The sequence below is a fragment of the Enoplosus armatus genome, chromosome 6 (genome assembly GCF_043641665.1).
Source record: "Enoplosus armatus isolate fEnoArm2 chromosome 6, fEnoArm2.hap1, whole genome shotgun sequence".
NCBI classification, from domain to species: Eukaryota; Metazoa; Chordata; class Actinopteri; order Centrarchiformes; family Enoplosidae; genus Enoplosus; species Enoplosus armatus.
This window is the reverse complement of record NC_092185.1, coordinates 2,468,765-2,495,912: the sequence shown is the minus strand read 5'-3', so window position 1 is coordinate 2,495,912 and position 27,148 is coordinate 2,468,765. Positions and strand designations below refer to the sequence as shown.

Here is a 27,148-nt window from a genome sequence, read left to right as displayed (position 1 = left end):
TAAGGAGATATTGTAGTGGATAACACTGCGGTGGAAAGCAATGCGGCCAGGAAGATGCAGTGTGTGTGTGTGTGTGTGTGTGTGTGTGTTGAATGTATGTATGTAGTTACGTACTTTTGGCTCATTTGACTTTTTTTCTAACCGTTTTTTCCCGTTTGACAGGAAAATAAGTCGATAGAGGAAGACGCCGTCTCTTTCGTGTCTCGTAACCTCGATGTTTATGTTGGGCGTCTTGTGTTTCAGGTGCTGAGCTGAAGTGAGATGGCCTCGGACAGAATGGCGACTCCTCAGAGCAGCTCCAGGCAGAGCAGCTCGCTCTCTTCATCCCCAATGAGGCAAGTAGCAGCGCAGTCTGACCACTGTGCATCTGAGCACAACACCGGCCTGCTCAGAGGTTTACACAGTCACAGCTGCTTCATGTGAACACTCAGAAATGAGACGTGTTTAAAGGGTCAGTTCACCCAAATCACTTATTCTACATGTTTCTTTCACTTGCCCCAGGTGGTGTGCAGCCACGGGGCTAGTTGTAGTTTTATTGGCTGTGGTTTTGAGATTTAAACTACTGAGAAGCCTGCTGACATCGCAGTGCGACGGAATTTCTTTTGTGCTGCTCAAAGCAACAAAATCACTTTTAAACTCAACAGAAAGACGTACAGTTTGTTTCCATTAAGCTGTTTTTATGTGCAATTTCAATTTGCTCCGAAATGATCACAAAAACGTTTTTTTACGCTCGTCTGAAGTGGAAAGATTGATGTAATAAAGCCTCATCATTTCATACTCACCATTTCATTGCATGTGTTCACGCTACCAGAAGCCCAAAAAAATAAAATTTAAAAGAGTACAAAACTGCAGTGTCCATATCTATCCCCACAGCGGCTGTTAAAGGTTGAGACTAATTCATTCATTAGAAAAATACAAAAGCCATCTTATGTGGTAAGCAGCAATGACGTGTCACATGTGTTTAGTCATTATGCATCGTGTTAGGTGCTCTTGAATGTATCTGCATAAAGATGGCAGATAGTAGGAAACATGCACAGATTCACATTTTGTTTTGCCAAAATTTAAGAAATTACTTATTATTTTCTGTTATTTGCTTGGTAAAAAAAAGTAGTTCCAATCACATGGTTTGTTAATATTAAATCCATCAGTGCAGAGCTGTAAATATTCTCCATGGCAACAGCACTTTTCTCTGGACTTCATATCCGTCAAGACACACACACATGTCACATACATGTAGAAACACACACACAAACACCCGGACAACATGCTGACAATAATAGCCATGATAGCAAGAAATAACCCTCCTGTTTCATCTGCAGATGAGGCCCCAAAAATGCAGCGTACTTTGGCCCCTATCTCCTTCTGATAATGCACCGTAATGGCAGCAGTGGTGTGAGAGACGCTGGTATCATGGCAGCTCTCACGGGAGCAGAGATTGAGGTTTACAGTGGCGACGGGGTCCAGTTGTATCATCCGCCGGTGGTTTGTGAGGAGATAAATGTATCACAGATTAGGCTGCTGTGAGGAAGGCAGGTCGTATTCTCAGTGGTTGGAAGACACAAACAGAAACGCACTTTCACACTCGTACAACTGCATCAACATGAGACATTTCAGACTTCAGGTGCCGCTAATCAGAGCATTTCACAACAGAGTGCAACAGCAGAATTAACTTCAGTTCCTCTGTTTGAAGAGTGTCACTGATCACATTGTTAGTGGTCGGACAGAAATCAAAGAACTCATATATCAAATGAAACAGCACTCATGTCTTCTTCTAAAAGAATATATAATGTAATCCTGGAACTACATGAACTTTAGATGGTTCATGTGTATGTTGAGAAAGAGTGAGGCGACACCTCTGGAGCTGCAGAGTAAAGTCACATCCTCACCTCCTTCATATCTGCCGTGGGAAATATTTACCGGCTGATGTTTGTTGGTTCAACATCTCCAAACCAATATATTGGTCTTAGTCAGGATCCTAGATCAACAACTTAGAGGCAGTCAATAGCAGGAGGTGCAAAGGTCAAAACCTTAGTGACAATGCAAACACATACACAAACACACACTCCCACACTCCCTGCCACGCACACACATGACCTGAAAACATCCGTCCTCGATGGGAGTCCATATGTGAGGTGCATATCAGCACACAATAGCTGGAGACTGAAACCAAAAGTCCTGGAAAATCTGTCAGACACATGTGGTCAAGATGCAAAGAGAGAAATGTGCAAATACCAAACAATCAGAAACTGAAGCAAAAACAGAGCAGCGCCGCTCCCACGCTGTCAAACAGTCACGGAAAGTCGACAGAGAGCGCAAACCTGCCAGCTGACTTAAACTGGACTCTCTGCACTGTTGAACCGTCAACTCACGTCTCACATCCTTCTTTTTCTCATGTTTTATTAACTCAGGGCCAAAGAAAACTCCTCCAAAACCCGTTGTGTGTTTTCAAACCTTCATGGCAGTCAATCTCTAAATAAACTACTGCTCCTGACTTCCAGCTCCTGACTTTTTGGAGAGACACAAGACAAAACTCTTATCACACAGCAGTGATTCATATCTTTGTTGTGAAATACTGTCATATGCTGATGCTTCTTTTTTTTTAATGGGAAAAAGGCTCTTCATCAGCTGCTGTGAGTATTTCAGTCATCGATTTGAATATATATCTTCTGACAGTTTTGTGTTTACGAATGCTTACACAGCGTCGCAGAAGACGCATAATGAATGCCCGTGGTTATCAAATCAGTACAGCTGTCACGCCATACATGCAACCAGACACACACACACAAAAACAAACAGATCATCTCTTACTTGCTTTCTTTGTCTGTCCCACATACACACACACATAAATCCTGTTTGTGCAGCACATGGCTCAGTAACAGTCAGTAAATCAACTGATGAAAGGAGCCAAATGGCTGAATTGTATTAAAATAAATTGCAAACACTCAGTTGACAAACAGAACAGCCTAGGCCTCAGGTTACAGTCTGAAAGAGGCTCGGCCATTAAGCTGCGAGCAGGTCAGCGTGTGCCGCCATTTGTCTGTGCGCGTTTCCTTTTTGTCTTTTTATGTCGCCGATTTGTGTTTGCAGCCCGTGCAGGGACGCTGGAAGTTGCATAAGTGTAAGTGTGTAAGTGTGCTGATGTGAGGGAAAGAGTGTGAGAGACGAGTCGGCTGGAGATGCTCTGAGACGCAGAAAAAGAGATAGTATATAACGTCTTGCACATATGCCTGCTGTAGGTGTACTTTAATGTCTTGCATGTAACCGATCATGTGTGGAGACAGGACTGTGAGTCAGAGAGAATTAAGCTAGAGCTGGTTCGAGAAAGAGACAAGAGAACCAGAGAGAGAAGCAGACGCAGAGTTTAGGTGAGTCTGCTCTTGGCTGCACATTAGAGGCCGTCTGAAACATCTGGGAGTCAGATGTCTGCCCCCGTTGCCAGGATTCAACTGTACCAGTCAAGAGGCCACAATATCCCCTTACCACGCGCTACTTTGGGAGGAGCACTGTCTCGACCTTCGCTCAGAGAATCAAGGCGTGACTTACGCGTTCAAAAGTACCATTAGCCATATGCTTTTACCATTTTCTGAGCTCCTCTGTCATCTTTACACAGTGAGGCAGCAAAGAAAAACCTCCCTGAAGTTGTCAGAGGAGCTGTGGCCTGTGTAAAAAGGTTTCTTCTGTGTAGCAAGATTCTGGGTTTTAAACAGAAGAGGAATGCATTGACATCCGATTTGGTCTCTTTGTATATATGCCTCCATCTTTAATTCTTTCTGGGACAAGAGCGTCCTTGTTTCCTCCTTCAGTGGAAGCCAAAGCCACAGTGGTCTGGTCCTCAAAATCTCGCAGCTCATTCTGCCCACATTTCCATTGACTTGGTCCCGCTGGACTGCGGTTCTGTTGTGGTGTTTGAGAAAGATTTCCATTTGTTCATAAGTGACATCAGGCGTCAGACTGATATTTGTGAAAAACCAGACACTGGACGACTGAAGGGCTCCATCCTGCTAATATCGTACTGAAGACGGTGTTGAGAATGCTCTGAACTGAACGCAGTCAGATCCAACACTGAAATAATAACATGAACTAACACATGTTGCTGTGTTTCTGTTCCGAACAAGCTGCTTGGCCTGCCAGAGATCCTGCATGCAGTCGGTGGACTATTCCAGATGTTTTAAAACATTTGGTGAGGGCTTTCATCCAAAACCCCTCACTGTACTGTACCTCGAGTGTAATATGGATAGCTTCATAGAGGGTCAAACCCCAGAGTCTCTGCCAAGTCTCTTATCCAGTTAAAAAGCTTTTGTTTTGTTAAAGATGGCAACACAAATACAATAGTTTTTATGTATCTTCATGTGTAAAAGTTTCCTGTTAGTGAAACAAATTTAATGATTAACGGTGTGATAAGAATGAACGTGTCGTAATGTTTAGGAGCAGGACGATACAAAGAGAGGCAAAGATTCATCCGTGAAAGTTGAAAATCTTCAAGCTTGAGCAAAACATCGAGGGAAATAACAAGAATACAGTTTCTGTTAAGTTATGGGATTAGTTTGAGTCTGAGATGGCACATAAACAGATACACAGGGTCACTCCGCACACACAGTCAGTGTGTACGTCGCTAGCTAACTAACAGCTAGCTAGCTAACAGCTGGCTAGCTAACAGCTAGCTTACTAACAGCTGGCGAACTAACAGCTAGCTTACTAACAGCTAGCTAACTAACAGCCAGCTTACTAACAGCTGGCGAACTAACAGCCAGCTTACTAACAGCTAGCTAGCTAACAGCTAGCGAACTAACAGCTAGCTTACTAACAGCTAGCTAACTAGCAGCTAGCTAACTAACAGCTAGCTAACAGCCAGCTAACTAACAGCTAGTCTGAACACCAAGACGACTAAACAAGTTGAACTAAGTCCATTTATAGATTTTAGTCAGTCATGTCATCAGACTTAAATAATTCAATCAGAGCTGCAACAAATTAGTGGTGATCCTGCCGATTTTCAATGATCTTCTCAATGAATTGATTGATTAATTGTTTACCCTATCAAACGCCAGAACATAGTGAACATTGCCCGTCATGATTACGTTTATTTTGTCCGATCAACAGTCCAACACTTAGTTTACAGTCACATAAAGAAAAGCTGGAACTAGAGCCTGTTTGGCATTTTTACTTGAAAGATTTATGGAATATCATAAATAATATTTAAATATGACAAAAATAGTTGATTTTTTCTGTCAGTTGAATTGTTTCAGCTTAATCCATCATCATACCCTGCTCAGTGTAAAACCTCCCTGTTTCTTCTGTTTTCCTGTGCATGGAGCGCATTATGTGTATTTTAAGACATGTTAATTTTACACACTTTGAAACCAGAGCCACACACGACGTCTTTACTTTAATTCTAAACAGCAGTGGACAGCAGGCTGGCATGACGTGCAGAGAAACCATTCATCTTGCGGCCGACCAAAAGAGAGGCCGACATTACTCAACCTGTTGTGCTCATGAGCTATGAAGTGTTGTACGTAGCACCTGAATCACTTGAAGCCTCGAGCGATATGTAGTACAAGCCTAGTAATGGGCAACCGCCCCTGAAGAACAAACCAGTTCCTGCTGTCCAATAACTGCCATACTTGAGTGACAACAGGTGCTCTAACCAGCCAGCACTACACCCCACTGTGAGCTGATACAGCACAGTATGTTAGGCAAAGATGGGACTGTCGCTGTGGTTTAGAGCTCATTATTTATTTTCACTATCTTCATGATGCGATTAGCGAATGGCCCACAGAGAGCACACGCTAACAGATTAATGTTACAGTGTGCTTTCATGCAGACGTGGCTGCTGTTTTTAGCCTCAAACAAGAGGTTTGTGCTACACCAAGTGTTACTGTTTTCTTTGTCTTTCTGAGGGTTTCCCTCTGCACAGAGAGGCTGTCAGCAGATGAGTCCATCTTTAAAGCAGCAGAGTCGCTGTGAGGTTCACGTGAGAGGCACTAGACTAGAGACCGTCCACCTTTTGGTCTGGAGGATGTCTGAATATGTCCGTGACGAGCCAGCAAGCCTTTTTAAATAACAGTTATTTTTCATGCAAAGTGTGTCTGTGCATTTCATTGCATTCATGAGAGGTTAAGTGATGGTTATGGCCAAAAGAATATGAATGAAGCTAATTCGCTTCTCTTCTTCACTTCTCTTATCGGTCATCAAATTGTCCGTTGTGATTTCTGTGCGTGAGATGTTGATGAGCTGAGCTGCAAGTTAAAGTGTAAAAACAAACAAACATTTAAATATTGACATAAAGTATTCACGTTATACTGGAGTCATCGCAGTTATGAGTTTTCCGACTTGTAAATAGCATTAAGTCAACAGGAAAGTCAGAAACTGACTATGATGCCACACATCAGCCGAAGTCAGTAATTAAACCCAAATCTAATGCATATACTGTAATGTTACATCGTTAATACAACCAACCATTATAACCACACGCCCGACTACAGCCCTTATCCAAACTCAGGCTTTAGCCCAAAGACTCTCAGACCATCATGGAGCTGAACGGTCGGAGCCTCTCAGCGACTCATCCAGCAGAACAACTCTGTGTCTCTCGAGCACATGAAAAGTTGAAAAAGTGAATCACGTTATCGTTTTCACCTGATGCGTTACAGGAAGAGCGAGCTCACTATGACACCAACTCGGCACACCAACCCTAAATCTTTATTGATGCCAGATTTCCGCGTGTTCCTCCTGTTGATCTTTCTTCTTGGTTTATGTTTGTAATTCGCCATGTTTACCCACCACAATCCCAATTTGAGATTCATTTATTTTTCTTATTGTCAACAAATCCCTCTCTCAGTACTTTCCGTCCTCCCTCTGGTGTCTATGGCGCTCAAACTTCTTGCACACCGTAAAGTTTTATTGACAGCTGTGTGGGATCAAAACCTCTTTATCGTGAAAGAACGACAGATTCCTTCACAAACTGGCCTTAAAATGATTGACTTCACACGACAATCACTAGTATGTCAATCAAAAGCATCTCCCTCTACTCTAATGATAATACAGAGAGAAAATTAGAAAATAGACTCCTGGTACAAAAAGCATGTTTAAATCTCGCAGTAGTATTTTTAAAACAAAAACACGGACGTCTCCCATTAAGCAGCTCCTGTCTCTGCTGTTGCCACCGTCACTCAGTTCACTGACAGCCAGCAGCAGATGAGAGAGAGCGACGCTTCATCTCCACAGGATCCCTGTCTGGGATAATAGAGCTGCTGTCGTCTGACCCTCTCTTGGCCCCGCATGTAAATATTTGTGATTCCCTGCGAGCTGAAGAGCACCGCTTCCCCTCCTTTGGAAAACAAGCCTATTATTATCATCTTTTTTCCCCCCGCGGTGAGGGTAAGGTTTTGCTGCTTGATGGGCGTGTAAATCAAGATGGGTTCATCCTTATGTGATGCTGTTATATAACTGTGGAAAATGGTTTGAAATGGCCACATCGGGTCTGATATGAAGAGAATTTTGCATATTGTTGCACATTTTATATTGATTTCGTTGTTTGTTTATACATTTTCAGACTCAGAGTGTCACTTCAGCACTATTAGGAAATACATGATAGTTCATAAACAGAATAGAAATGTATAATAACCAAATCTGGACATTTTCTCTGTGTCTGCGTCATCCAGTTTGGTCTTCCACTGAAGAAATGTGTAAGTTAATTCGGGGAAATGTTTAGGAAAATTATACCAATTAAGAGCTGAGAGCTCTTTCCATCTCCTCTTCAGTGACTGGCGATCGAGCTCTTTGTGGCTAATTTGACTCACTTAGTTTGAGTCACTGTGTTATTCACCACCGTGTGATATATATTTAACAAGAGACATTAAGAGAAGAAGAGTGTTTCTTAAGAGGTTTTAGAATATGAGAAAAAAAACTGTTCCATAGTATTTTGTTTGCAAGGAACATTTAGGAGAAATTCATTTCTTTAATCGTCTGGATTTAAACTAAAACTCATATCTCATCCATTTTCAGAAGTCACGATGATCACTATGAAGCCATTCACCCCACTTAGCAGAACAAGCTCCATATAAATGATTACTACACTGTGTAACACTGTGCAGTTATTTATTCTAGTCTACATTTACGGCCAATTACATCTTCATCCTTTTCCAAATTGAGGGAGATTTATTTGCTGGGGAGAGTTTTGAACTGGTGAGCTTCCTCGCTCTGCAACCTGCAGACTCGGCTTCCTTTGCGTCGTTATTCCACCTCCTCACCTGACGGATGATTGACTGAATGTACAATTTATATACATATTTATATACAGCATGTGCTTTTGTGACTGAACAAATCCAAGATTTAAGACTTTTTCTCTGTGAAAAAGTGTGTTAAAGTTTCTAATTTAAAGTGAACCTCAGATGACAGACGCTGGCTCAAGTGTCCTCAGTTTCCATGTTCTGTATAACAAACGTTTTATTTGTAATTTCCTCCAGTTTTTCTCCCGTTTTTCTTACAGTAAAACTGGCAGCTTCAGAGGAGACGCTAATGTTTCACGTCCTCTCGTGTCAGTTGAGTTCATCTGCTTCAGCTTTTAATGAGACCTTTTTCTGAGCTTAACAAAACTCCACATTGATCTTCTTCAGTAAACAGCTGCCCTCCGTATAGTATGATAGTGGATTAGTTATAATTGGAGTTGTGGTTTTCTAATGATTCAGTCCTGTGTGGTCTAGCTCCAGTCCAGCTCTGGCTGAAAGCTGAAACCCAATACCTGGCTTGGAGCTGTTATATAATGACGTTGGCTGTTGCTGCTCAATGACAAATCTTTGTTTTGAGAGTACACACAACCACAATGCTTCTCTTAAACCAGATCAACCAATATTCAATGCCAATGCAATATCCCAATGTCTCCGGTGAGCTGCCATTTCCCACAAATGGAAGACAAGAGGAAAATATCAAGCTTCATTAGAGACGCTCTCCCGTGTGTTGACTCAAAGCAGAGGTGGCTGCTGTAGCCATCGACCCGTCCACTTTCAGGGAGCTTTGACTCACTGGGTGCAGGACTCTGGATTGCCCCCTTAAGCCTGGGTTCATTAGGGTCACCGCCGGCAGAGATTGAAGTGGGGAGGAGTGTTTGCTCGGTGCAGCCCGTCGTTAAAGCCGCCCCCACGCTGAGGGAAAACGACGGGTTAAACGAGCAAGTGTGGAAACCGGCAGTTAGCGGTGGATAATTGACCTCGAGTGCACATCATTGATTTTAGGAATGCTGTGGTGTTTTAGCGCTGCAGTTTCCAGTGGCAGTTATACTACGTGGCATAGATGGAATTTTATTTTAGAGAGTGTGGGTTTTATTGGCATGTATGTGGGCTCAAAGGATCATTTTAAAAAGGGCTGTAGACTCACATACATCATCAAAAACTGCATTTTTAAGAAGAGTGTTGATTTTATTTCAACATTAAAACAACAACAAATCTTCTCTGCACCCTTGATTACCGCCAACCTCTCTAAATGTATGTTTACAATGATAACGGTGGCAGATTTACCACTCAAAATGTGTAATAATTATAACCTAGACTTGGAAAACAGGAGAAGGAGGAATGATATAAAGAGAGTATAAGAGTTAAATGCTCATTGTCATTGTCCCAACAACCAGTTTGAATTTAAGAGGAACCACTTCCCTCATTTTCTACTGGTGCATGTTATTTCTTGTGGAGGAGGCAAAGATGCTTAAGGTTTTCTCGTATGAATCAGTTCCAGCTTTAGTCAGCACAAATGACGACAATACTGTCCTCAACACGCAGTATCTGTGTCATACTGATTCCTCGATTTGTTGCACGAATGCGGTTGTGTTTGCGCAGTAATTTGTACTTTTCATTTTCATCGTCATTAATGAGCAACTGTTGTGAAACCAAACGCTCGATTTACATCGATTTCCAATCAGCAAATCAATTCATAAGCAGGAAACTGAATTTTCTCTGCACACACCAACCAGTAGAGGTGACTGAACTCTGGTCTGTGCCACCTGACTTGACTTTGATGTGGGCCATGAGTGATATGTACTGTGTTGTATGGTCCATCAATCCTATCGTCTCTAACGAGGCGCTTATTCCTCGTGACAGTCGGTGTTGACTTGTTGACGTTTAAATCCACATCTTTTTGTTTTACATTTGGTTACACACAGAACCAGCCTGTCATCACATCTCCAAAGTGAATGAATTAGCTCTGACTTTGTTTTAATGCTTCATTTCTCCCACAGTACCCGCATGCAGTCTCTCCAGGTCGACTCGGTCCAGCGTTGGATGGAGGACCTCCGCCACATGACGGAGGTAGAGTGTATGTGCGTCCTCCAGGCCAAACCCATCGGGGTGGAGGAGGACGCCCAGCAGGGAGAGCTGATTGTGGCCTCCGGGGTCGGTGCAGGGGACCACGTGGCCAGGAACAACCTGCAGACCCTCCTCCGCCGAGCGCTGGTGGTCAGCACGGAGCTCGGCAAGATGTTCCAGCGACTGGAGAAAGGACGCTGGCAGAGGGTCCACAGCACCGCCGTGAGGGCGAACTGCCACGTGCGTTCACTGGTGCACGAGTACAGCGCCGCCCGAAGCACTCCACCCGAGATGCAGAAGGTGACCTTTGATTTGGGGAAGTGGTTGGCATGTGAAGCCAGTGTGGTGTCCTTACAAGCTTTTAGAGTTTTAAAATCAGGCACTGAGACTTCCTGATAAACCAGTTAAAGTATGTATGTATATACATGTGGATTAATCATCTCGTTTAAAGGATGAAAAGTTTTCTGTATGAACTTTGTGTGTTTTATCACAGCATGATGTGTTTCTTCTCTTCCTTTGGTTGCAGTATGAGAAATCTCTGCTGGAAAAGTGCATGGAGCTGACCAATATTACAGAGAGGTAAAACTCTTCAACGCTAATAAACAAAGAGTGGGTTTATGTGGAACATAATCCAAAATGTCTCTTCACCCTCAGGTGCCTTCACACCGACGATGAGTTCTTCCTGAAGTCCATGAGGGAGGCCATCCACGAGATCCTGACAGATGTCAGTGATTCCTTCAGCAACATGATTGACATGGCTTTAGCCAATGAGATCCGGGTATGACACCGAATCATAGATTTTATTTTACATATGGTGCATGTGGCTGTAGCTTTAGTGTTGTAAGACATGGCAAAATGTACTGACCGATTTGAGTTTGAGGCGGTTAACACGTAACGTAATGTGTTAACATTTTGGCTGGTTTTTGCTTCTTCATGGGGCTGTTTGAAGGTTTGTGCTTAGTTTTAGGGTTAAGATTAGAATTAGGTGTGTGTGTGTGTGTGTGTGTGTGTGTGTGTGTGTGTCTGTGAATCAGGCTACAGGTCAGTATTATGGGCTGCGCTAATGGAGGACTGCATTACCTTTAATGGATGCAACAGTATTTATAGGTCTAATAACTTAATCTGGAAATTAAACACCTGTTACTGTACACATGGATTATGCTCATGCTTGTGAACCACAGTAAAAAAAAAAAACACAGTACAAAATACACAGCTTTTTATCCAGTTATTAGCTAATTATCCTGTGACTGTTGCACATTTCTGAGTTTGGTGGCAGTGAAAGCAACAGACTTTCATTTTTTGGGGTATCAAACAAAAACCTTTGTTATTGGGAAACTTTGAAAGATGCTTTGATTTCAGAAAAGTCCTGCAAGTAGCGTCTTAAAGTGATAATCCACTTTAAAATCTCTTTAAAGACACTTAAACACACAGTCAAATGCAACAGCTTTTGGTAATGTGCATTTCTGGACAGCAATGAATAGACATTGAAAATGAAAATGATGTTATTGTGTTCGACCTTGCAGGTCCTGATCAAACAGATTGACTCGTCAGACAACGTTCACACCATCGGAAGTGCCATCAGCAACCTGCTGTCTCTCACCCAGGACGGACCTCAGCTCTGCAGCATCATTGCCAAGGTACTGCGGATGTACCAGTGGACTCTGTACTGCCTCGGTCCTGTGGTTACACCACCTTGGTTATGGGTTTGATCTGGGTGGAGATTCATTTCACGAGCACCCATTAAAATATATCGTGTGAGATTCTCCGCTGACGCATTTCATTATGCAGAAACCTGCGAGGTCGGAGATCCTGACGTCAGTGACAAGTCAGCAGCATGATGTATTATGTTCTTAGGTTTGCCATTTTCGCACCCAGTCTTTGGCAGAGGCAGCTTCATTTGATATTACATCTCCACCCCTTGCTCCACCTTTTGCCAATGTTCACCATCCCGACCAGCAGACCCGCAGCTATCTCTTCATTCATTCCTCTAAAAAGCTATTTCACTGTGAGATAAGACAAGACAGACCAGACAGCAAGTCTCAATTGGACATTAGTTAGCTGACTGCTTCCAGGATACTCTTGATAAGACTCTTCCTGTTGGCCCACACACACATAGAATAACACACACTCCTCCTTTACTGCCAGATCGTCAGATCAATACTGTCAGCTCCCATTAGGAGTGAGCGTTGATCACAAATGCAGGTTGCTCAGGTGTCTTTACCTTTCAGTCCGCTCCCCCTTACTTAACTCCCCTCAGAGAGGTGTCTGAAGGAAACCTGCCCGCCAATGGCTGCTAATGAATACCCAATACAAAACATCCTCCACCTGCCATCTGAATAATTAGCTAGCACCAGTCTGTCTGTCACACTCTCACATACACACCCTTTACAGTAGAGCGTATCTTCTGGCTCATATCCGAGCTCTTCCCTCATTATCATTTTCCACAGCACTTGTTTTGAATAACTGCAATTAGCTGTTGAAATATTTGGGTGGGGGCCTGATATTTCTGCCTTCTCCATCTCTTTACCAGTGGTGCTGATGATACAGTGTTTAGTGAGTGATGGAGAGGAGGAGGGAGGCACGTTTAATGTGTCTTAGTGAAGGCAGCGTGATAAATAGAGATGATTTGTAGATTTTAGGTTTTATGCTGTAGATTTATTCTGCTGGGTGGACCAGATGAGTTCAACAATGCTGGACAGCATAATGAAGACCAGACAGTTTAAGACGTTGGCAGCTCTTCAGGGAAAATGAGAGTATTGTGTGATAATCAGGCACGAACTTAATTTACATCCGTCGAGCTTGCATGATGACAATAGCAGATCCCTTTGCTCACTTTGCTTGTTATTTGTTGCTAATACATCGACTTCCATAGCAGTGTTGTTGTCATAAAGTCACCCTCTGGGTTCTGTAGAAGAATTAAAATGTCCTCAACAGATTTATACTTTGAAGACTGTCAAACACCAACTAATTATGTGTTTATTAAATGAAAGATCGGGGTACTTAAAGCTGCATTCATTTCATGTTTTTGGTTTGTTTTGCTGTAAAAACAACGTTGGATTATTATCATCTCATGAAGTTTATATGACAAACTTGTTATCAAACATCCAGCAGGTACGGACCAACATTAGCATTCATTTGGAGTCGTGTTTCTGGACACTCATGTTTCAATATCCGGCTCTTTAGCTGAATGCTAAATGCTCCACTGTGTTCACCAGCTAGTTGCTAACTTTGTCCGTCTGCAGTTTGGTGCTGGACATGTAGCTGAGGGTGTATCAGAGCTTTGTTTTACTGAAAACAGCTGCCTGCTGTGGGAAACAGCACTAACGAGGGCCGTGAGACTGAAACAAAACTGTAAAGTTGCGTGTCGTAAAACCAAAACAATGAGCTGAAAGAACTTCTTAGCATCGATTGTTAATATAAAATAATGTTTAAAGCTGCTTTAAATAAACTGTGTAATAAGTTAGATTTGAACCAATTATGTCAAGTGAGTGAGAGAATCTGTTTGAAACTTTCTGTGGGGACTAAATAATTCTTTTACTTTGTGAAATGTACGTATTATTAACTTGTGGATGAGTTACTTAATTTGCTTGCATATATTAGATAACATTTTCTGGCTTATCAGACTCTGAGTAATCACATAATCGTGCCTGATTTGTGACGACTGAATGATCCGCATCCATCTGGTACACCAAGCAGGTCAGAACAAATCGTACAAATTATTGTCAAACACCATCCATGTCTGATGAGTCATAATGACAAAACAAACAAACAAATGTCTCACATATTTATCTAAAACAGCCTTTCAATATTGTTCCTTAATCCACCAAAACAAGTCGAGTGTCGTCTTCTTTTCTTTGGTGTCACAGGGAGAAATCATAGAGATTTTCACGTCTCTGGACTCAACGAACACAGTGAGAACTCCACGCAGCAAAGACCTGAGCTGAGATTACTAAAAAAGAAAAATGTTATATGAGCCGACAGCGTTTGATACTGAGCCACGTGTCGCCTCATACATCAAACAGCAGCTGGAATATTAGAGTCTCTGTGTCATGATGTACGAGCGAGTTTGCTGTCTCAGTGTTTACCTACTGTCATGATGGATACTGATCCAAATGTGTCCATGTTGGCACAGAAGGCTTCAGACTGCAGGATGTGAGAGCATGACGTGGCAGTAACTCAGGCCTGGTGAGAGGCGGCAGAGACACTGAGAAATACATTACAACAGATGAAGATGTCCAAGCCTCTCTTGAGATTAGACAGCACGGTTTTTCTTAGTCTAACAAGCATTATGATTTAGCCTCGTCCACACTGTTGAACACGATGAGGTTAAATTTCAGCCTTTTTGTTGTTTGCAAGTCAAGAAATAAACTGCCTGCAACCTCTTGCAATTGAAGAAGCCTGCAGACTTTGTGTGAGTACAACAAGTATAACAAGTACAACAGACTTGAGTTCAGAAAACGATGAGATGGAAAGAAATTACACGCTGTGTCGGCCGGTACATGCAAACACATGGATAGAGAGGCATTTTTAGACGAGTAGTCAAGTTTCACATGATGATGTTAGTGCAGCAAAATGCAGTGTGTGAGAATAAATGTGTTCTATGGGCTTCATTGAAGGAATGAGGATGAAGTCAGTGGAAACAATAGAACTGCAAGTTGTTTGCTGGGGAAGGGAAAGAAACGACAGACAAGCTCAATGATCTGTGAAAAGGAAAAGCAGGAGAAAGTCTGTAAAGATGAAATAAACAAAAAGGGGCTTCCACTGCAAACTGATGACAGTCTGAATCAAACTGTCTGGTGGTCAGACTGAAGGTTTCATTTTCCCTCTGATCCATTTCTGATTTAGAGAGGATTAAGATAGAAAGCTTGACATTTTATTTTGTCTACAAAAAGGGGGGGGGGGGGGGGGGGGTGCTGCAGAAAAAGTTTGGGAATCACTGGTTTGGTGCTGATGCTATTAGCACTAAATACAAAAGATGAGGGTGTTCTTTAGAGCTGTGCCACTAGTATAAAACATCACACTGTCCAAAAGAGACAAAACTATTCACTTTCCTCTCCGATGCACCGTCACATTCAGGTGGGTCGAGATATTCTTTCCATATTTTGACCGTAAAGGCAGGCACTAGTGAAAGGACAGAGTTTGAAGTAAAAACAAGCAGAATTTAGCTAACTAAACTTTAAAACTTTTTAACTTTTAAAGTCACAAAATATGACTAAATGATAATATTTCACAATTTAAAAACCGAAGAACTAAAGCTCAAAAAAGTCTCAATCTGAACATTATCTTTGATTTGCGTCACAGAAAAACAACAGGGTCAACGGCCTCTTCATCACGGCCCGACCACAGCAGAACCTGCGAGCCTCTCTGGAGTTTCAGAAGGATTACTGAAAACTGTCCGTCTGTGTGTTGGCAGTTCTTCCAGGTATGGCGGAACGATATTGCGTAGGCAGCGCGCAGGGAAGAGCGGTCAGGCCGGAGGGCAGGATGATTATTCACTCCAAGCCCCGGCAACATGGCCTTTGCTGCACATGAGACATGCCATCCCAGTATAATGGCCTTATTAGGATAATGGTGGTAGTTACAGGCTGCGTCTTCCTCCAGGTAATTCTATCTATCTGCACGTTGAATAGGATTCAATACATGCAAGTGTTTTTTGTCCGAGGGGTGCTTTAGTGTAGACGGGGGGAGCCAATACAGGAGCTATTTTTGTTTGTTTACACCGAGCATGATCCAACAGAAAATGCTCAGCTATTATGGCAAGCAGATCATCTTTTCTTTCTGCTCAGTGTTTTCCATTCATGAAATATGTATATTTTGGCTGTTTTAATCTGAAATGATGGATTGTGCGAGCCATTTGATAGGTCCTGTGTTTGGCAGGCTCGCTGAGTAAAGCTGGCCAAATCCATCGGCCATTTCGGGTCTCCTGGACTCTTAAAACCAGCACGCTGCTATTGGCTTAGATCTGCGGAACCTGTTGGCTCTCGCAGCAAGGAGCAATTTGATCCATCATTTTGCACAATCATGAGTGCCTCAAGACAAGAGCTGGCTATGACGTGTGGTGTAATTTAGTGGTATGAAGCCTAATGTCAGGCCTGTGGAAGTCTCTAAAGTGCTGGGCTCTCACTGAAAGTTATTTTCCCAACCTAACCATCTTTTTGTCCTGTGAGTAACTTATGATGCGGAAAAGTAAGAAAGAGAAACCAACTGCACCAAACACACGTAAACAAACTAAAATCTTCAAGCGTAGAGTACCTCATTATGTGCTGCTGCTGGGCATCCTTAATGGGAAACCTTTGGGAAGCATTTTGTTCAATACACAATATGTTTTTACCTTAACAATGTCTCAAAATGTCTAGAAATTAGGTTTATATATTACTAAATTTACTGGATTATGTTGACACGCAACATTTTGTTTGAGTGAATGAAGTGCTAGATTTAAAACATGTAGCACACTGGAGCCCCAGGAAAGTTGTCAGGTTGATGGGGGGCGCACAAAGAGCAGGACGTGGACTCCAGAGTCCAAGTAAAACTCCAAAGTGACTCCAAGTAGGGTGTTGAATTAAACTGCAAGTCCATCAGAGTTTCTTATAAGAGTTTCTTATAATCCCCAACGGGAATAAAAAAAAAAAAAAGAATTGGCCTTGTAGAAATATCCTTTCTACACCTGGTAGTTAATAATAAATAATGAATAATCTTCAAAACATCTTCAAAATCCTTCTAAAAACATGGACTTCTTAACTCTGCTCTCCCCGACAATCACTGCTACCATCATCCTCTGATCGCCGGAAAGGCACTATACAACTATACAAATGCAAGCTATTATTATTATTATTATTATTATTATTATTATTATAGTCTCAATTTTATACCTCTATCACATGAGAGCAGGGCTCAAACAAGGATTTAGCAGCTCTATGTTATTAAAGACACCTGTTGAAGACACACACAGTGGATGACGCTTGAAATGCTTTTACTGTCGTGGGGACTGAACTTATCATCGTGAAGATATATTCGATATATTCGATATATTCGATATATTCGATATATCATGCGCTGTAGACCTTTCCCGAAGCTTCAGCATCAAATGTTCTTTGTCGTCCTCCACAGGAAGGAGCAGTGGTGGCCCTGTTTAAGATCTGCAGGCAGGACCGCTTCAGAGACCTCTACGCTCACGCCCTGAGAACAGTGGCCTCCATCTGCTGTGTGGAGGAGGGCATCAACCAACTGGACAAGGTACATCACACACACACACACACACACACACGCACACACACACACACACACACACACACACACACACACACGCACACAATATGAATTATAAGACGTTGAAATAAAAGAAACAGGCATTAATTCATTTGATATTATACCAAAGGAAACGTGGAAAACAAAGGTCAAGATAACGACAGCTGATTGGACAACTTCATTCAATACAACTGATTGTTTAAGAAACACAACACACTGATCCTCAGACTGAACTGTAAATGAGCCACAGTTGGACTTAAAAGCTCGTTTTGATCTGTGTTTCGTGACCATATGTAAATCAAAAACCAGTGAAAATGGGGAGGACAGTGGTACATCAGCACGAATCCAGATGTTCTTGCAAGTTAAAATGAGTATGTGGAGGAGAGAGACAGAGAGAGAAAGTGAGTTGACATTAATCTGAAGTACGTACAGTACTTCCAGTGAAATACTTGGCTCCCTCCAGTCCAGACAGATTATATTTACACTGATCCTCTGAAGTTGTAGCTCAGACAGGCGGTTGTTCCTCTTCCCAGCAGCGCACTAAAGTCCGTCTGCTGTTGTACACATTCAGCCGTGCTCTCACTTCCCATGTTATGACTGGGAGGCTCGTTTATTTTCACAAGTGAATGTGTGCCAACAACGGCAGGAGCAGGAGGAGGAGGAGGAGGAGGAGGAAGAGGAGGCTCGGCTGCACAGAAACAAAGAGAGCGATTAACAGCTAAATGAAGGGTTTAGCAGGTTCAGCTTACTGTCCCTGGTAACAGCTCATCCTTCAAACATCATTTAAAATATCTACACATTGGTTTCAATGTACAATATCTTGATAATATCTAGTAATTACCAAGAATGTATTTATTGATCACGCTGTTGATCGGTGTCAGGAGGAGCATCTTCTCTGCTACTGGAAGAACACGCGACTGTAGAAACTGGCAGGGAGTGCCAATCTGAACAGCAACCGTGTTTTTGTTTATGTCTTCTAATGAATAATTGATGTTTACATTATTTAGGAGGTAAAAGTTGACACACACACACACACACACACACACACAGCCTCGGTGCCTCTTATATTCCTGTGTTGTTACTTTTTTGGGAAACTTCTCCAGCTTTCTATTTACTTGATTAAAATTTCATGAACGAGTTCACCGAGCTGTATAATTTCAGGAGACACTGAGAAAATAAGCATCATGCTGTGTGTGTCCTGATGACAGAATCACACAGTACACACACAAAGGGAAGCGTCATGATTTACGGATCATTATCTGGGACCTGTTGACCTCTGAGGTCAAACATTTAGATCTGAATGACCCCCCCTGTGTGTGTGTGTGTGTGTGTGTGTGTGTAAAGGAAAGACAGGGAGAGAGGAAGCTAATGATACATCCGTCTTTGTTTGTCCTTTTTTGTTCTCTATCGAGAATTCAACCAAAATAAACAACAGACGCACCTGTGTCAAGCGAGCGTTTACAGAAAGACAAATATAACCTGATTCCGGCGAATAATGATGCCACAGCGGCGTCTGTGTTCACATATAGAGCAGCTGGGACAGCATGAATCATCCGAGTGTGAAGACTCTTTAACGAGAACCAAAGTCCGCCCCAGATTAGCAGCCTGGTCCCGGGAGAGAGGCTGTCAGGCAAGTCTACGCTACCAACCGCTCACCAGCGATCGCTCAGCCTTGAGAAACACAACTGTCACTGTTGACGGGCGATCGAGAAAAGGGGGCCGGTATGCATCTGCACTGCTCATTGGTGGATAGACTATATACTTCTTAGTTTTACCCCCAACTGGAACATTATGTAATCATAAAATGGTGAATGGGAAGAGTATTGATTACGAACACAGCTGCTCGAGATGTACAAAGAAAAAGAACTTCCGCCCGACGTGCGTCAATCTGCGGCGAGTCTCAAATGTGACTTGGTGTGTAGGTTTAGGATTCTGCACTTTTGTTCCTGAAACAGAGAACGTTCTGTGGTCTCAGGCTGAAGTACGACAGGGTGGCATCAAGCTAAAACTTCCCGAGCAGGCATCTTAAACTTTGTTACGGCTTAAAACTGCAGGAAAGGTATCTGAGAGTAAACTGAATGAGACACATCCGGTGTACGGTAAATGAGGAGTTGGGGAATATCCTATTTTAGGGAGGAGGAGGAGGAGGAAGAGGAGGAGGTGCGGGTACGGACGAGGGGGGGTGGTAGATGAACGGGGGTGTGGAGAGTGGATTGTTCCACGTCAGTGGGTCGCGCTGGCACAGTGCTGCTGACGTCCATGGAGACAAAAATAGGGAACTGCCCTGTGAAGCTCAGCGCGCTGATGCTCGTCAGCAGATAAGACTGACAGGTGTGGCTGCCTGAGAGCTGACGCTTTGCCTCACTAAACTTTTGTTTTCAGGAGTGTTGGCTGCTCTTTGCCTAAATGATAACAATAATGACTGTGACTGTAGTAAAGAAAATGTTTCTGATGGATTTCTCACCAGGACTCAGTGCAGGAATCCATCGCTTCTCTGGACACACGATCCTGCAGTTTATGACTATGAATTTTAATTGATGATGTGGATGATTTGAGCGTGTGCTGATTTTCAACTCGTACTCATATTGAAGACTTGATAAAAACTAACAGAGGCAACAATCAGCAGCTTTGGTGAAGTTTGAATGAACTGTGCAATACTGCTCCCAAGTGGATGAAGATCTGTTCTACATCTCCGTTATTTCCTGAAGCCTGTTTGCTCTAATACCAAATCACACACACACACAAGCAAACACAAACATGAAGATGAGGTAAATATCACCTCATGCTCCTGACTAATCTTCTCTTTAGACAGAAGAGGATTTCTTGCTCTTCTATAACTCGGAGCTCCTCCTCGAACCTGATGATGCACGCAGCCTGGCTCGATGCCGGCCAGATATACAAGAGCTTCCCAGCGGCGCATTAAACCCGAGTGGTGTGTTTTAATTGTGATGGCTTTACGGGCAGAGCTGCAAGTTCTAGCCAAGCTGACACCACAGACAGTTAACTGTCTGTCCGGATGGCCGGTGATGTTCAGTTCAACAGTCGGGCCTGCACACAGATTTGTACCTTAAAAATAAAATAAAATACTTCTACAAAGTCCAAAACTTGTTTCCAGATTCAGGAGTCCAGGTATCATACTGTACTACCAACCAGGGTATCTGTGGATCCTTAAAAAGCATTAAACTTCATTTCAATCTCGTCTCGAACGGATGATATATATATATATATATATATCCTATTAACATGATAGATTATAATAGACGATTATATGATTTCTGTTCTGTATGTTGTCTAATGTGCAGGTGGATGGGATCCTGTGCCTGGCAGACATCTTGACCGATGAAAGCAGCGTGGAAGCGGCCAGGGCCGAGGCAGCGGCAGTCGTGGCTCAGATCACCTCCCCTCACCACTCGTCCACGCAGCACCTCGCCAGCTTCCTGGAGAGCATGCACGACATCGTCACGGCGCTCATCAGTGAGTGGACGTGATGCAGATGATGTAAACCTACAGTTGGCCTGACCAAGGAGAAACGCGATTTGTTAATCGGTTAAAAAAATAACCACCAGTGAGTTTTACTTGTAGAGAAAATTAAAATGACAGCTTTGCTTTTGTTGAATATGTTATTTAAAGACTCCCTGTGGAGTTTTAGACCTCTAGTAGTCATGAGCACGTGAGGCAGTAAAGACGGGGAAGAAGAAGAGTGCAAGCTCCTAAACACTGCTGCCTTTAAAATACTTGGTAATAACATACCTTTTATATAACAAACCTCAAGATTAGTATGGGTTCTAGAGTGGATTTATTTGAGCTTAGTTTATAATAATAGAGGTTCAGAGCCGGTCTATTTATATATCTTTGCCTAGTTATTGTATGATACTAAATGCAGTACAATAAATCAGAAAATTATGATTTTGAGACTACTTTCTGATTGTTTCAAGCACTCCTTGGTCTGACTTCTGCAGAGTGCCTCCCTCTCCAAATTACAGACAAACACTGGAACAGCCTCCCTGATTAAATATGCCTCATTACAGAACTTTATTGGATTTCTTTAAATCTATATAAAACACACAAACAAACAAATGCTAGTGATCGGGTTGCCAAAAGACAACAACCTCAAACTGGAGCAAATGATGTGGTGTTCAACCAGTGCCCCTCTTTCTTACATTATGTGTGCCGCTGTTACTTAGTGGGTGATGTCCTCTCCTCTCAGAGTTGTGCGAGAGCGCCTCCTGTGGTGAAGTGTTCCTCCTGGCGTCTGCAGCTTTGGCCAATATCACCTTCTTCGACAGCATGGCCTGTGAGATTCTCCTGCAGCTTAATGCCATCCACATCCTGCTGCAGGCCTGCAAAGACCGCCAGAGAGTCGACACACCCTACTCCAAAGACCAGGTGCACGTCTGCATTTAGGTGTTGTTCCCCACAAAATAGAAAATAGAAGAAATACCAAAATAATAAGTTGTAACGTGCACTCATGAGCTGCTCTGTAGCAAATCAGCAGAAGATTGTGATCACACAGAGCAGCTCTTACAGCAGCTGGGAATGTTTTTAAATTGAACTGTATCAGTGAAGCGGTACACTAAGTGACGCTGTTTGAACCAACTGCATTTAGAAAAAGCAAAAGTATATGTTTTGTTTTTATTCTTGTTTCCTGTTTTAATCGCAGGTGGTGACCATCTTGGCAAACCTGTCAGTCTTGGAGCAGTGTGCGTCTGAAGTCCTGCAAGACCAAGGTAGTCGACATTTCAACTATATTTCTTAATTGAATGTTTCATATCATTGTTATGTTTCATTGGCTAAACTGCTGTTATTAGATAAGATAAGATAATCCTTTTTTAACCCCTCAGCAGGGGAACGTGTTACAGCAGCACACAGGATAGTGCAGCGTATTGAACTACTCACTAACACCCATAAATTGACGTCCAAGCTCGAAAAATCAGTGTAATTCTTCTTTGATCCTCAAGATGGCGGCATCAGATAATGTCTGTGAAGTAGCCTGGAGGAGCTTCAATAAAACATCAACCACTGAGCATAGAAGCAAATAAACAACTGTAACTCTTTCTTCAATTTCAATATTTGTATTTTCTGCTATTAGTCCACCCTGTATGACATATTCCACCGTCTCCATGTCTTGTAAGATACACGTGTTTTTTAATATGTGTCTAGGTCAATTAGTATTTCTAGATAAATAAGCTTTTGCTTACTTTAGTGAGAATTTACAAAAATCGATCGTAGACTGAGCCAAAACTATTTATTCTTTGAAAATCTGCACAAAGTATTTTAGTAGTTAAGTATAGCCTTCGTCCCTGCAATTGTCCTGAAGCAGTGAGCCTCAGCACTCGTGGAGATCAGAGCAGATCTGAAGAATTATGTGAAACCACCTGAAGGCCTGACTGACTGCTGTTGTTTTCATCTCATCTCTTTCTTTTTTTTGCATTGAGTGTTTTTGGACTATCGACAGTGATGCATGTGTGTCTCCTCTTCTTATTCACCTGAGCACTTTGTGAAGTTTCGTCTGTTTGTCGTGTTTGGTTCCTTCGTTTCTGACGTATTGCTTGTCTGCTTCCTGTCTTCATTTGTTGATTTGTTTTATATTGTGTGCCTTACATGTTTCTCTCTGACTCTGCTGTTTGTTGTATCTCTGTTCCTTTCCATCCCTCCTGACACCTTTCATTCTTTGGCTGATCTGTACTGTACATTACGTCTTTTAGGAATAGAGCGACTGCTGCTGCTGCTGGGAGAAAAGCCGTCCTCCTCCAGTCCATCAGAGGGCGCCGCCTGTGAGCGAGTTCAGCAGAAAGCTGCTGTCACTCTGGCCCGTTTGAGCAGAGACCCTGACGTGGCCCAAATAGCCATCCAGCTTAAAGGTAGTGCAGAATATCAGTTTTCTCTTTTCTAAACTTTAAATGTTTATGTTGCAGAGAAGTTGAGAGGAACAAATAAACAGCAGAAAAACAAGGAACAAGGAGAAAAGAAACAGTGTAAACAGCAACTCAGAGTAAATATTGACAAAGGAGGATCAGCGTAGCCAACCAGAAGGCCCCCCAGGCAAAAAAGTTTTGTTTTGTTTTTGTCACAATTTACCGTTATGTATTTAAGCAACCTTATCTTAAACAATATTATCTTACGTTTTCCTTTGTGTAGCTGAATTTGATTGACTTGGTCAATTAAATGAGAAGCGAAAGTACAAAATATGTAATTGACATTTTGGAAATGGATCTTTAATATTTTGGCCAAAGGGAAGGTAAGTGGATTTATAAGCATAATTACAATAAAGCTGGGCCTTGAATTGAGCCCTGAGGGACTCCATTTGTAATTAAAGACTAAAAGACAACAAAACCATCAACTGGACGCGATGCCCTGATTCTGCATCCTCTTGAAGCTTGAATATTTATTTATTTTAAGGAGAAAAAAGCATCTCACAAGATCATTTCACAGGCCAGAGGTCCTCATCCTATCACTGGACAGAAAAACCTCTCCTTTAATATACAAATGCACTGTATGTCCATAAGACCTCTTGGGAAGAATGTCTCATGGGAAGCAGCTCTCTATGAAAGCTTTATGAAATACTTTTATGAAACCTCATCATCTGACTTGTAGATTAACATATTTTATATTACATAAAAGAAGCCAAGGATGGAAAGTAGTCTTTAACTAAAGTAGGAGGTGACGCCATTTTTGTTTGATTTTATACGAAGTACACTGAGATGTGGACGGAAAACAAGAAATAATTAGTCAGAACTTAAATGTAACGGAAACTGAGAATATTCTCAGCATTATAAAAAGTAGTTTTACTCTGAATGTCTCTTGTACACATCTGCTCTGTTTATATGGTATGAATGTCTAAGAATGGGACAAGCTTGTAACTGAATTTTTCCTCTGCTGTCTTTAGCTGTTCCTCGTCTTATTGAACTGTGTCGCTCCCCTACTGAGAGAAATAACAGCGACTCAGTGCTGGTGGCTTGCCTGGTAGGTATAAAGTGTGTTTCTATATGTGTGTGCGTGTGTGTGTGTGTGCAAACCCTTAGATATGTTTAAATGACTCCATGTCCTGAATACAAATATGCCATTCAAACTGTCCATTTCAGTCGTGCCCCTAAAATACTATACATTTTCAGCTGCACTCTCTATATAGTACAAACTGAGGGCATTATACCACATGCCTGCACGTGGAACATCAGCGCATCAAATGACTGTCCAATTTAATTATATCCACGGGGTAACATATAAAAATCGAAAACATATCACAACCTCGGTATCTTTAAGCCATGTTGAGATAGCTGACCTGTGCACATCATCTCAAACGTTGTATGTTTAAATATGTACATATCATGAATAATATCCCTGCCCGTACTTTATCATTCTCTCATTCTGATCATAATCATTAAGACCAGATCTTAGGGCCGATGAGGGGATTTGAAGCGCATAATGGTCTGGAGCTTAATTGGGCTGCCTCGCTGGGCCCAGAAATGCCCTCCTCTTCACTGTGACCACACTTGTCAGTCTATTCAAATTAATGTGATTCTATTTTATCCTTTTAGCCAAGGGTTAAGTAGAGCATTTGTAGGTGTTGAATTTCTACCTTCAAAGGACACTGAGCTTTCACAGATCATTTGTAATCTTAAATGTAAATGTTGGAGGCTCTCCTGGCTGAATTGGGTTTGAGACGTCACACATATTACTCAAGCACTCTTGAAATCCACATGAGAGTTGGAGAAAGAAATGAAACAGCTGCTGGTCTGGTCAGTTTGTTGTTTTTGACTGTAAACCTGCAGATACATAAAGTTGTTTATTTTTTATTTAATCATATTAAATGTGCACAGATACAAATCTACCTCCCCGGTTGTCTGCACATGTTGCACACAGCGGTACGGCATGATCTCGATATGTAATAATGCATATGTCTGTGTGTTTTTTGGTGTGTGTGTGTGTGTGTGTGTGTGTGTCTCCAGGCTGCCTTGAGGAGGCTGGCAGCAGGGTGTCCAGACAGCATCGAGGCAGCCGACCACCAGCAGCTGATCAAACCGCGGCTAGTCGACTCTTTCCTGCTGTGTTCTAACATGGAGGAGAGCTTCGTATGATGGTCTGCTCTCTGAACACTGAACTCATGTACAAGATCGTGTGCATGTACTGTTTCACGACACAGACGGGACTAATGAGCAGCTCCGCTCCAAAACATTGCACCTGTTTCCTGACTGCAGCTTTGGTCCGTATTTCAAACTGGACATCGAGGATTTGGGCCGAACGGAGTGAAACTGCGTCGTGTCACTTTGGATGGATGACATCTATATGCAAATGTACATAAATGTGCTGCAACTCAGCGATCACATTAAATGCAATGAATGTGCACAGTGTTCATATCAGTAATGATACCAGTAATTATTTTGTACGAGTAGGTGCTACTTTTTGAAAATGAAAGTATAACCTGTTCTGACATGGAACCCTTTATATGTTACCACAATTCATATGTTCTTGTCTGAAGCTTTTTTGCTACCTGAGAACAGAGAAAGATCCTTCACACAGTAAAATGCCTCCGACGTGAATGATCCGCTGCAGCATTTAGCTTCTAAACTCTGTTATTGCTGGTCTGTTAAAAATGACTGCCTTTTTTAATGTTTTCAGTCAGCAGCCACGTCATTTGGAGAAACATGTACAACTAAATTATTACAGTTAGATGAACTATGACATGTTTTCAGTGTGTTTGTTATTTGAGTACCTTAATTGACGGAGCACTATTAGTATTTAAAATGGTTTATTAAGGCATATGGCAGCATGATCTATTTGTCCTGGTGTACAATATATCGTTTGGCATGTTGAGTTATTCTATTGAACATATTTGCCATTAATCTCAAATATCATATTTGCCACTGGAAAATGAATCTATAAAAATGGTCTTTGTATTTGAATATAGAAATGCTTTTTATTTAAAGAGAATTACCATTATTGTATGCCATGCATGGAGTAAAGGCAATCATCTATCTAATGTTCAGCGTAGGTCATTATTGTGAATTACAGTACTGGGAACATGGGGAACCCACAAGAACACATAGATAACATTGTGAATAATGTAGACGCTGACAAAACACATCAATCAAAGCAAGAAAGAAAAAGAAGAAGAAGAGAAAGGAAAGGCCGGCGCTCTACACTGTATAGCCGCTGAGATCTGTCTTTCAATGTGAAATTGGTCGCTCGTATGAACCTGCATAGAATTATTGAAATAAGTGACAGTTTACGTAACGTGAATGGCAAACCACCACCAGCGATTTGCATCGTGGGACCCGGTGTGCGAGGTAGATTGGTTCGAAGCGTACTGGAGATTTTTTTCAGAACGACATCGCGAATCTAACGTCACAGGTGCAGTCGGGGTGCGTTCAGCTGAAGTTCTTCGGAGGGCCCGCTGACCTCCAGCTGTCTCAGAGTCAAAGGGATGAGAAAAGCCTTTGAATGGAGGCGCACAGAGAAAGAAAGAAAGAGCGGGTGGACCCAAAGGTCTACCTGTTGGTCCTCCGTGAACCACCAGGTCCTCTCAGAAGAAGAAAAAAAAAAAGAACAGGAGGAACATTTGCTATCTAAGCCTCCAACTTTCCAAAAACACTGGGTGTCGTTGGGAGGAGTAGAAGTGC

At 42.2% G+C, this 27,148-nt stretch overlaps 1 protein-coding gene across 1 annotated transcript; it reads left to right on the top strand.

Moving 5' to 3' along the window:
- Nucleotides 1–261: 261 nt before the first annotated feature.
- Nucleotides 262–25,687, top strand: LOC139286888 (protein inscuteable homolog). Its single transcript, XM_070907823.1, has 12 exons — nt 262–335; nt 10,220–10,586; nt 10,813–10,865; nt 10,941–11,064; nt 11,810–11,923; nt 17,394–17,519; nt 20,834–21,005; nt 21,739–21,917; nt 22,192–22,258; nt 23,237–23,392; nt 24,418–24,494; nt 25,478–25,687. Exons 1-12 carry the CDS (start codon nt 262–264, stop codon nt 25,604–25,606), a joined length of 1,638 nt encoding a protein of 545 aa, XP_070763924.1. The 3' UTR covers nt 25,607–25,687.
- The last annotated feature ends 1,461 nt before the right edge of the window (nt 25,688–27,148 follow it).

What these genes read in the sequence shown, in the direction of transcription:
- LOC139286888 (XM_070907823.1), top strand. Translation starts at nt 262, where the DNA reads ATGGCCTCGGACAGAATGGCGACTCCTCAGAGCAGCTCCAGGCAGAGC. An exon ending in CTCCACCCGAGATGCAGAAG is followed by an intron (nt 10,587 to 10,812) that starts GTGACCTTTGAT and finishes CTTTGGTTGCAG; the next exon opens with TATGAGAAATCTCTGCTGGA. An exon ending in CATCGTCACGGCGCTCATCA is followed by an intron (nt 21,006 to 21,738) that starts GTGAGTGGACGT and finishes CTCTCCTCTCAG; the next exon opens with AGTTGTGCGAGAGCGCCTCC.